Source organism: Lathyrus oleraceus, chromosome 3 (genome assembly GCF_024323335.1).
Source record: "Lathyrus oleraceus cultivar Zhongwan6 chromosome 3, CAAS_Psat_ZW6_1.0, whole genome shotgun sequence".
Classification (NCBI taxonomy): Eukaryota; Viridiplantae; Streptophyta; class Magnoliopsida; order Fabales; family Fabaceae; genus Lathyrus; species Lathyrus oleraceus.
This window is the reverse complement of record NC_066581.1, coordinates 97,594,786-97,605,558: the sequence shown is the minus strand read 5'-3', so window position 1 is coordinate 97,605,558 and position 10,773 is coordinate 97,594,786. Positions and strand designations below refer to the sequence as shown.

The following is a 10,773-nucleotide window of genomic DNA, read 5'->3' as shown; positions in this document are numbered from 1 at the left end:
CTATTATGTCAAAATTTAATTCAAAGATACATCGTCGTATGCACCAAAGTATGTCTGAAGATGCATCTCCGTATACACCATTTATTCAAAAGTTAATGGATGGTTTGAAGATGCATCTTCAGACGATGTTGTTTCATATCATGGCACCAAACTTTACCCTCTTCCTCCTTCTTTATTTTCTCAAATGTTCTAAAAAAATATTTGACCTCTCACGACCATTAAAACATCTCATCCTTTCATTCAAACTTATATTAGTGAAGTTCTTTCTCCTTTTTTCCAGCATCTCATAACATTCAAGGTTATCCTTCTCATCAATTTCATTTGGTAAAATTTTCAAATTTTGTTTTCTTTTTCTTTTTTTGATTTGTAGTTTGTTTTATAAGTTACATTAGTTGTTTTGAGTAAATTAGACAGTAGTGTAAATGAATTTGGTATGCTAGAAAAACATGCGTTCACTAATTTTTGGAGGGTTAGGGTTGTAATGGCGTTTCTGGCATGGCTAAGAATCACAACTTTGTCCGAAGATGCATATAAAGATTGTCTCAGTACTATTTTTGGAGATGCATCTTCGGATTGGACTCAGGCTAAAATTTGACAGATTTTGTGGATTTATATTGACATGCTCTTTATCTCTGAGTTAGTTTGGAACGTATGTGCAATGGCTGATAACAACGCTGAAAACAATGTTGGCAAATTTTGGTTGGGACGTGTGTCATAAACCACATCGGTAAGAACGTGAGAGGGTCACAATTAGGACATCGAAGACACGAGTTAATGATAACTTACAAGAGGCACATGATACAATAGGTGCTCATTCCAGGTTTAGTTTTTTGGAAAAGTTGTATAAAGACCATCTGCAGAAGGTTGTGGACGTCGAAGGCGACGACATGCAAGTTGGGTACCGTCAGACTTGCACATAGAGGTGTTACCTCTTGTTCTTAGCTGACACATCAATTTTTATGGACAAAAATGCAACCTATGTTGGTTTAGTATACCTTTAGTATTTCATCGACTTAACTGCGATTCTCGGGTACAATTGGGGGGTCACCTGTTTGGTCTACCTGTACTCGAAGTTTGCCACAAATTGTCTTTGGAAGACACGACAAATAACAAGGAGTTGCATGTTGCTTACAGTAATTTATTATTACTAATATTTTTATAATTCATTTGTTACACTTATTATTAATATTGTATCTAAATCATTTTCAGAGATGGATCATCTTCCAATTCCCCCGCATCATCGGGTTTGAAGTTGTGTCTGCCTACACTGAGAATTTATCGCGTGCTGCCACATTTATTCCTCTTAGGGGGAATAAAGCGGTAGAGTCATTCAAAGTGCATTTTTACCGTCTTGTGACATATAAGATTTGCTTCTGCCCATACAGAGGTCACTGCGAGATGTGTCCATTTGACATCATTTCCTTATACTCCGAACGAATGGCATGTGGGTTACGTCTGATGTTTCCTTATCTACTAGAGCGAGTGATGCGACAGTTTGGCTATCTACATATTATTCCAAGACACCCCTTAGAGTTCGCTCTTCCCACTTTCCGCCACATAGATCTCGAAGCGATACTTGACAATTTTGAGAGTCACCTGATACTAGAGGAGTATTATATGGTATTATCTTATGTACAATGGGCCTATGTAGATGGTTACATGACCTAGTTCTATAGGGTATCACACCCTATAATGACATCAGACGCTCCTAGAATACCACATATGTCATCTAACTAGGAGGTACTTAAGGCTCAGGATGATCACACGAGAGCGTGACGACGGTCTTTCAACGTGTTATGGAGATTGGAAGAGCAGACATAGAGGCAAGACTATTTGAAGATGACAGTCCCCAGTTCTCCCTCGTGAAGGACATGGTTGTCGAGTTACGAAATATCATGCAATACAATCACAGGAAGATAAGGCAGGGGGTTCGACAGACGCAGTAGTTTATGTTTGGATGTATTATTTTTTTGTACTTTCTGACAAATAATATGTATAGTGTTGCATTTTTGAATTAATGTATGACTTTATACTTTCATTTAACTTTAATTAAACTTAATTTTATTGTGATTTTACTTTAATTTTACGTTAATATAAGTTGGCCTCAAAAAATTATAATGTTAGGATTATGGTGTTGTTCTAAAACCATTAAGAGAGTTCCAGAGATGCATCTATAAAGTAATCTCCCCTTGCAATTATCGTGCTTCCAATACCTTCAAAAGACTTCAGGGGACATTTCAGAGATGCATCACAGGATATACCAAATAATATACGGGGATGCATATTTGGACCGTATTTTAATCAAAATTGGGTGGATCTCAAAATAAAGCATTTTTGTATGTTTTGAGTGCGTCCAAAGATGCATCTCTAGACGCATGAAGGACAATTTTGAATTTTCAAGGATATGAGATGCACATATAAGGGTGTAAAGAGCATCCATAAAAAAATATGTGATAGCAACATGGTTAGACCCAAAAGAATTATTAGAATATCATCTTAGATGAATGAATGTATTCTTGATTATTAATTATATTTTGTACTTTTGCAAGATTTTTCATATCTTTTAAGTGGGTTTTGCCCATTAGCCTATATCCATTAAGTTCGACATAGTACTTAAAGTGGGATGGATGACATTAATGGATATGAACAATCATAATTATTTTTTATTTATCTTTTTTATTTGCTCTCAGGTCTAATGATGAAACCCTAATTTAAAGAGTAGGTGCAAAATTCACATATCATTGGTGCTTTGGGGGAGTAATCTCTATTTTTACAATTTTAAATTTGTAAATCGTGGCTAATTGTATTTTGCCACAATTTTTTTTTATTTCACCGCTGTTTTAACCGTGGCTAATAAGGCAAATTTTGGTAGTGATAGTTGGTAAAAACGTTTTACATAGTCAATACATCACAATTATTAACGAGCAATTATGATAAAAAAAATTAAATCGTAATCGAGTAATAATTTTTCACTTATAATCTTTTTTAATAACAAATTGTTAATAATTAATTATTAATGTTATATTTACATATTTTCTCATAATCAAACTCTAGATCTCCCAACTTTTAACATTTTTTTAATAAAAATTGAATATCCTCAACACACAATTACATAGACTACTCTTTTAAGACGCAGAAAACCACAATGAACGATAAAACTCTTTTTCAAAAGAATTTAATAGTGATCTATATTTAAGAATGACTTCAAACCCAACTTCTTTAACAATTATTTAAACTAGTTAGAAACCATATTAACCACTAGAGCCGTCAAAATGAGTTAGCCCATATAGGTCGGTCCGCCAAGCCCGAAAAATCATAAGACATAGGATTTAAAATTAGAGCTCATACTTTTTGGCAATTTCTCAATGCATCACATATTACTTAGGCACAACGTGAAAATACAAAAATACCCTCAATTTCCAGAGATGCATCTTCGGACGCGTCCTGATTACATAGAATTCCGATTTAACGTTAAAATATTCTGGAGATGCATCTTCAAATTTATTTCAGAGATGCATCTCTGGATGGTATTGGAGCTTAAATCGCACCAAAACTTTTCTCCTTCCTCATTTCTAAAAAAAAACATAAAATTTTATTAAACTCTCTCAAAGTGTTTTCCATCAACCAACTCCAAAATCAAACAACCAAGTTCAAAGGTTCTTCAATAAACATTAAGTATATCAGAGACATCATCCAAGTGTGAAGTAAACTATAAATTTGTAAGTTTTTTTGGTGTTTTGAGAAGTTTTTGAGTTTTTGTGTAAATGAGTAGAAATTGACGATTAAGGTAAGAAATGAGTAGAAATCATATGAATTATAGTTTAGACATACTGTAAAATATGTTTGTTGGTTAAAAATGACGATTAAACCATCATTTTTGGGGTTTGTTTGTCTGTATTTCTATCATTGATGGACCTGAAGAGTTGAAGAAAATTCTAGAGATGCATCTCCGAAAATTTTCAACGTTTAGTTTCCTAATAACTGGAGATGCATTTGTGGAAATTATCAATATGTTTTTTTTCTTGCTTGTAGTGTTACTTGTACTAATTTTCTGGTTTATTTATAGGCATTTTGCTGATAGACACGATAGACTAAGACACAAGAGGATTGCACAACATGCATCAGTGTAAGGAGAAGAGTCAAGTTTTAGAGGCTCCCGTTCACTCTAGCCATGTTGAGGCCTCTACTTTCGGGGCTCATGCTTCTCCATATTATTCTTCCCGTAGGAGAAGGGTTTCACCTACCAATGCATCGCTCACTCCATCCTCTCGCAGGCAACATGTTTCACCTATTCAAGCACCAGAGGTACCCGAGTCACCAGTGGACTTAAGGCACCAGTGCAACCTATGACTGATGATGCTTCTGAGCCAGTTTCACCTCCGATTGTTGAGCCAGTGCCACCTCCGGATGGTGAGGCTTCTGTGGATGATGAGACATAATCACCTCAGGCATTTGGAGAAGGTCCTGTAGAGTTGTCATTATTGCCTCTGTACCCAGACCATGCTACCAGACATATCTGGGACGGAAAGGTAAAATTAGTTGGATTTTTTTTTAGTTTATGTTAATTATTATATTACAAGTTTCTAACATAGATTTATTTTTCTGCAGGACCGTGATCCATTGAAGTTTATTAACCATGGGCGGAAGATTATCGACTTGCCTTAGCCAAATGACGAGTGGTTTAAGGTTGTTTTGTCCCTATATGGGATGAAAGACTTATGCAAGACCAATTATGTTACAGTCAACCACATGATGTTTAATGCGTTCGTGGAGAGATGACACGCCGAGACCTCGTCATTTCATCTACCTCTTAGTGAGATAGTTATCACACTCGATGACGTGTCATGTTTGTTGCATCTTCCAATCAGGGGGAACTTCTAGATCATGGGTGGATTAGCAAATACGAGGCACTCAAGATGATGATATACTATCCGGGATTTGACCTAGAGGTTGCCATGAAGGAGTTAGAAAAACCAAAGGCTCTCGTGCTAGGTTTGAATTCCTAAAAAAGGTATATACATATGAGATCGTTAGAGTAAAGCAGGCTAGAGGTGATGATGAGCAGGTGGAGCTTTATAGAGCGTAGGCTCTGAGAGCATACTTGCTATATTTGGTTGGCACTATAATTTTTATGGACAAGAGTGTCGGTTACGTGGATGTCGTCTATCTACGGTACTTCGAAGACTTCGAACGGATCCATGACTATAACTGAGCGATCCATGAGTATAACTGAGTGAATCCATGTGTATAAAATAATATAGTACTTAAAAATATATTATATTTAAAATAATATAATTTTTTATTATATTTATTATCAATATTCTGGAGTTTTTTTTTATATAAAACAATAGCTAAGAGATACTTCCTCGGGTCTCATATATATATATATATATATATATATATATATATATATATATATATATATATATATATATATATATATATATATATATATATATATATATATATATATATATATATATATATATATATATATATATATATATATATATATATATATATATATATATATATATTTGTAATGATTTTCAAAGCAAAAAATATGGATAAAAATAGAAAAAGTTAAATGCATTCAAATATTTTTCTTAAAGAGTGGGTTTTTTGTTGTTGTAATTTTACTTATATATGAGACCGAAGGTAGTAGCATGTTTATGGCCAGATAGTTCGAAACTTGTATAAGGTCAGACTATGGTAGTAATTTTTTAGCCCATATTACAATAGGGTTTTTCTGACATGATCCTAAAGAGTTTGAGACCAATTAAGACCGACCCATTTAGGGTCGAGTAACCCGTTTTAACAATTCTATTAACTACAATGAACAACAAAACTCTCTTTCAATTTTTTTTAATATTGTTGTATGTCCCGTAATTAATATAGAGTTTAATGTTATGAACACTCTCTTTTCAATACTCTCTAACACTCACCTTTTAATTGGATAAAATACATGTGGGTTCTACCACTTTATGTAGGATCTATTTCCAACAATTAATATAAAGCTTAACACGTATTTTAGTCTCTTAACTTACTTTAATGCTTCACTTTACTCCATTATCTAAAAGTATAGAGTAAGAAAAATGTACAAATCGGTGTACACAAAGAGCAAGAAAAATGTACAAGAAAGTGATGAATCAGCGTGTTTGCAGGATCAAATTGTTGAACTATACAAGAAAGCAAAATGAACAATGGTGAAGTGTGAAGCTTATGAAGTTCATAGATTAGAGGTTGAAGGTGGTGGGGGAACAATGCATTTGTTATCTATTATTGTTCAATATGTTGCCATGCATCTGTTTTTATTGTTTAGACACATAATTACATGTTCAATCATGTGTTTTATTCAATATAAAAATGAGCTTGATGTCTATATAGTTGTGTTGTTGCAATGGAGAGTTATATATTTTTACACGCTATTAATAGTTTGCAGGTTTTTAACCTCCGAAAACAAAACGTGCAGTTTAAATTAGATTTTTAATACATATGTTGAGTCAAATTTGTATTTTTAGTCTTGTTTGTAAAGTCACATCAGCAGAACTTAACGATTTTTGACAAAAATGATCAAATCGACTAATAGAAGTGTTTTAAAGAACTAAAGTGCAACATTTTTTAATTAAGGAACCGAAGCAAAACATCAAATTAAGTTAAATAATTTGATGATTAATTATGTCTTAATAAAAAGAAGAATGTTAGGAATACTCTTTTTTCAACACTCTCCCTAACACTCATTTTTTAATTTGAATAAAACACGTGTGAATTCAAACATTTTATGTGAGATTCATTTTCAAAGCGAGAGATCCACGTTTGTTTTATCCGATTAAAAAAAGTACTTTCTCCATCCCGTAAATTTCATTTTTTTTAGATTCATTAAATAATATATATATATATATATATATATATATATATATATATTATATATATATATATATATATATATATATATATATATATATATATATATTAAATACATTAATTATTTAATAAATTTAGAAAAATGAAATTTAATTATAATATGATACGGATGGAGTAAATGTTTAAGAGAGAGTTAAAAAGAGAGTCGGGCTAACACTCATTTTAATCTAAATTAAATTTATAATTAATTATATTCAATAAATAATAGTAGTAATAAAGTGTAACATATAACATGAGTTATATTTTTCAACAAGTCACCTGATGTAATTAATCAAATACATAAACCACATTAATTATTCAAATTGTTTCTAAACAATAAAATGTCAAATTTATAATAAAAAGAGACTAATCAAAATAAATAAAAAAACAGTACCACGATTCAATTCATTAAACACACAAGTGACAATTGTATATAATCTACACAAAATTACCAAAATGGGCTTTCATCGGTGCGTGCATTAACTCCCAAACGGTGAATCCATGCCATGAACAAAAAGAATATATATAACCCCCAAACCCCAAACAAGCAAGAGTAGCGTCTAAGATTCAAGAAAAACCAAAGCGTACGTGGCAAGAAATTCAATCCAATCCCGCGTAACCTTTCTCTTTCCTTTCAATTTCAATCTAAGAAAAAGTAAACCAAATCTTCTTTATATATATATACACACATAAACGCTGGTTGTTAGTTATTTTTGTGATCTAATTTATCTTCTTTCATCTCTCCCAGGGAATTATTAAACCATTTTTCCAAATCCAAAGTTTCAAACTCTAATTTGAACTCGTCAATTTTCCTTATCAGTAGACAAAAAAGCGGTTTCAGTTCTTGACTCTGTCAAACAAAACAACAGGTAAATGCTGAACAAATTATTTTTCATGTTTTGTTGTTTCAGAAATTTGATGAATTGCTGTTGTTGTTGGTTTACTAGGGATTTTCGAAATGTTAGGAGATTTCATTACTCGCTGTCTTATGTAAGTGTAATGTATTTACTATTTTTTCTGTTATTCTTCTTTTAGATCAAGAGGTTAGTTATAATATTTATATGATTTTGATTTTGAATATTCAGATTGCTTCTTGGATATGCATATCCTGGATTTGAATGCTATAAAACAGTAGAGAGAAACAAGGTTGAAATGGATGAACTTCGATTCTGGTGTCAATATTGGTAAAGATTATAAATTATAATAGTTCACTTTTTTTTCTTGTTTCTATGATTAGTGTTTCTAAAATTTGCACTTAAATTGTGGATCATGGAATGATGAGAAGGATTGTTTAAAGAGCTTTACTAATGATTAAGAATCTAAAAAAAAAAACTAGTTGTTGAGTTTGTGCCAAGAAACGGATCTGCTTTTTATAATGGATAAATAGAGGTCAATAGCTTAAAAAGTGGTTCAAACATTGAACCTAATCATGTGCTCACACCTTTATTTATCAGCATGTTTAGTTGCATTCATTTTGAGCACTTTAGTTTCATATACATGATTATATTGTATGATAATGGTGTCTGGTATGTATGTGCAATTCTTAATTTGCAGGATCATTGTGGCTTTTTTCACAGTACTGGAAAAGTTTGCTGATGTGGTTATTGGATGGTGAGTGCTTGAATTTTTAGTCATTTCATTTGTATCATTGTTGAATTTTGTGCAAGAAATTAACATGTAATCTTTATGAAGGTTGCCTTTGTATGGAGAATTGAAGCTTGCACTTTTTATATACATGTGGTATCCCAAAACTAAGGTAAGAACATAACATGTTTGAGAAAATGTCTATATGGTAACTTTAACATAAACTAGTAGTACTTTTTTTCAACACTTTATTCTGTTGTTTCATTTACCAATGAAAGTGAAAGTCATGTTGAATGCTGGTTGATGCAGGGGACAGGATATGTTTATAATAAAGTGTTGAGACCATATGTATCTAAGAATGAAATTGATTTTGACAAGTTGTTTCAAGAGTGGAGAGTTAGGGCATGGGATTTGGCAATTTTTTACTGGCAAAATTGCACTGAGTTGGGGCAGACTGCATTTTTTCAAGTTTTTGATCACTTGGCTGCTCAGTCCAAGAAACTTTCAAGCAAAACCTCCAAGAAGGTGAGTTTACTTAGAGCAACTCTCAACCATGAAAGTTACATGTTATGTTGCAAATAAAAAATGTAAAAGCTTTTAAAAAACGGCCGCCACACCACAAAACGGTATTGAAATGTGCTTATTAAACGGTATTGAAATGTGCTGATACCAATAATGTTATTCAACGTTTTTATATTATATTAAAGAATAAATTATGATTAAATCACACCCTAACGACTTCAATTTGTATACCAATCAAAATTCGAAAGCTTGTATACGCGGCCGCGGCCACCACCATTATTTAAAACCTAAATAATATTAGTGATGCAAGCATAATCTAATTTTTTGAGGTTATAATCACAATCACAGCACAAGCATAGTATATGCTTACATTACATATATTTGACCATAAATTTAAAATCACTACTTGTCATATTTTAAATGTTCAAATCGTTGTTGCTAAGGATAAATATTATTTTGCAGAAAAAAGATGTTCCTGTTCCTAGTGCCCCACCATTGCCTGAAATAAGATCAGCTTTGTTTGAATTTCAACAAAATGATTTCTTTGGCCGCAAGAACAAGTAAGAATCTCCAAAGCCCAACTAACCCAATCAATACAATGATCAAGCCCAATGGTGAAGCCCATTAAGCCCACTTCATGTTGAAAATGTAACATTTTTGTACATATACTCACATTAAGCCCAGCAAAAAAAACACCATTGTTGACTATTTTACCATAGTTGATACTTTCTACATGTAAATAAATTGTAACATAATATAACATTGTGCTGCTGAAGACTGTTTTGTCTTTTGTGATCAAATTTGTTCTTTTATTCATTTTCAACTTTATTTTGATGCCATAATAACAATTGAAACTAAAACTATATTTACAAATGGGAAAATGATAAATTAAAATTAAAATAAGAAAAATAAGGGTCCATCATGCTCTTACTTGGCCACGGAAAGCTTGGAGTATTTGACGAAAAATTCGGGTAAAACCCGAAACCATTGAACTGAAACAAGAGGTTATTGAATTGGCGGAAGAGAATCGGTGGCAAAGGCGGCTGAGGAAATTAGGAGCGGAGGAGTTTGTTGGAAAAGATGACATAGGCTGAAGATAAGCCCAAGCAGCTTGCTTAACGAGACGGTTGCGGATTGAGATCTCGTAACCGGAGTTGACGGCGGCCGATGAACCGGTGGGAGAATTAACGGAAGCGTGAGGCGAAGGAAGCATGTCTCTGAGTGATGTGTATGAAGTGTAAGGAGATTTGAGTAACAGAAGCTCCAAATCTAAGCTTGTTGTACGCAGTGGTGGCTTCTTTGCTGAACGGTGAAATTCGTTAGGTGTTATCGCCGTTATTGAGTTGTGACGGCGAAGAGTTGGCGACGGCGATGAAACTGCGGTGGTTGTAGAATCAGACATGGTTAGGTCGGCGGCGGAGCGTGAAACACGCTATTTAGAAGAGATGGAGATGAAATAAATAAAAATGAAGAAAATAAGACGCTCTCATAAATACTGAAATATCAAAATAATTTAATAATTATGACATACATTAAGCTATCTCTATCCTTCTTTTGAATTTCTTCCAATTTTATATACACTCCATTTCAAAATAATTGATGTACCAGTATTTTAAAATCCACCAAAATGAGAAACTATATCAATTATTTTCATAAAGTAACAATTATAATATTATACTTATTTTAAACTATATGTTATCATTTTATAATCTTAATAAAGTGTTAACAGTTCTTTTTTATATTTTATTATATACAATTTATTAT

The 10,773-nt window shown here is 32.5% G+C and overlaps 2 protein-coding genes across 3 annotated transcripts; one reads left to right on the top strand and one right to left on the bottom strand.

The window, feature by feature from the left end:
- The first annotated feature begins 7,397 nt into the window (after positions 1–7,397).
- LOC127125587 (putative HVA22-like protein g) lies at positions 7,398–9,809 on the top strand. Of its 2 annotated transcripts, none has more exons than XM_051054364.1 (8): positions 7,398–7,518; positions 7,652–7,772; positions 7,851–7,893; positions 7,989–8,087; positions 8,458–8,514; positions 8,596–8,659; positions 8,797–9,012; positions 9,472–9,809. In XM_051054364.1, exons 3-8 carry the CDS (start codon positions 7,862–7,864, stop codon positions 9,571–9,573), a joined length of 570 nt encoding a protein of 189 aa, XP_050910321.1. In that variant the 5' UTR covers positions 7,398–7,518; positions 7,652–7,772; positions 7,851–7,861; the 3' UTR covers positions 9,574–9,809. The 2 variants fall into 2 exon arrangements, with proteins under 2 accessions (XP_050910321.1, XP_050910320.1); XM_051054363.1 differs by having other exon boundaries at positions 7,409–7,558.
- LOC127125588 (uncharacterized) lies at positions 9,790–10,546 on the bottom strand. Its single transcript, XM_051054365.1, has one exon. It carries the CDS (start codon positions 10,409–10,411, stop codon positions 9,929–9,931), a length of 483 nt encoding a protein of 160 aa, XP_050910322.1. The 5' UTR covers positions 10,412–10,546; the 3' UTR covers positions 9,790–9,928.
- Between the last annotated feature and the right edge of the window lie 227 nt (positions 10,547–10,773).

Coding starts and splice junctions, on each gene's coding strand:
- LOC127125587 (XM_051054364.1), top strand. CDS start 7,862: ATGTTAGGAGATTTCATTACTCGCTGTCTTAT. Junction 8,088..8,457: donor CGATTCTGGTGTCAATATTG/GTAAAGATTATA, acceptor CTTAATTTGCAG/GATCATTGTGGCTTTTTTCA. Junction 9,013..9,471: donor CAAGCAAAACCTCCAAGAAG/GTGAGTTTACTT, acceptor ATTATTTTGCAG/AAAAAAGATGTTCCTGTTCC.
- LOC127125588 (XM_051054365.1), bottom strand. CDS start 10,411: ATGTCTGATTCTACAACCACCGCAGTTTCATCGCCGTCGCCAACTCTT.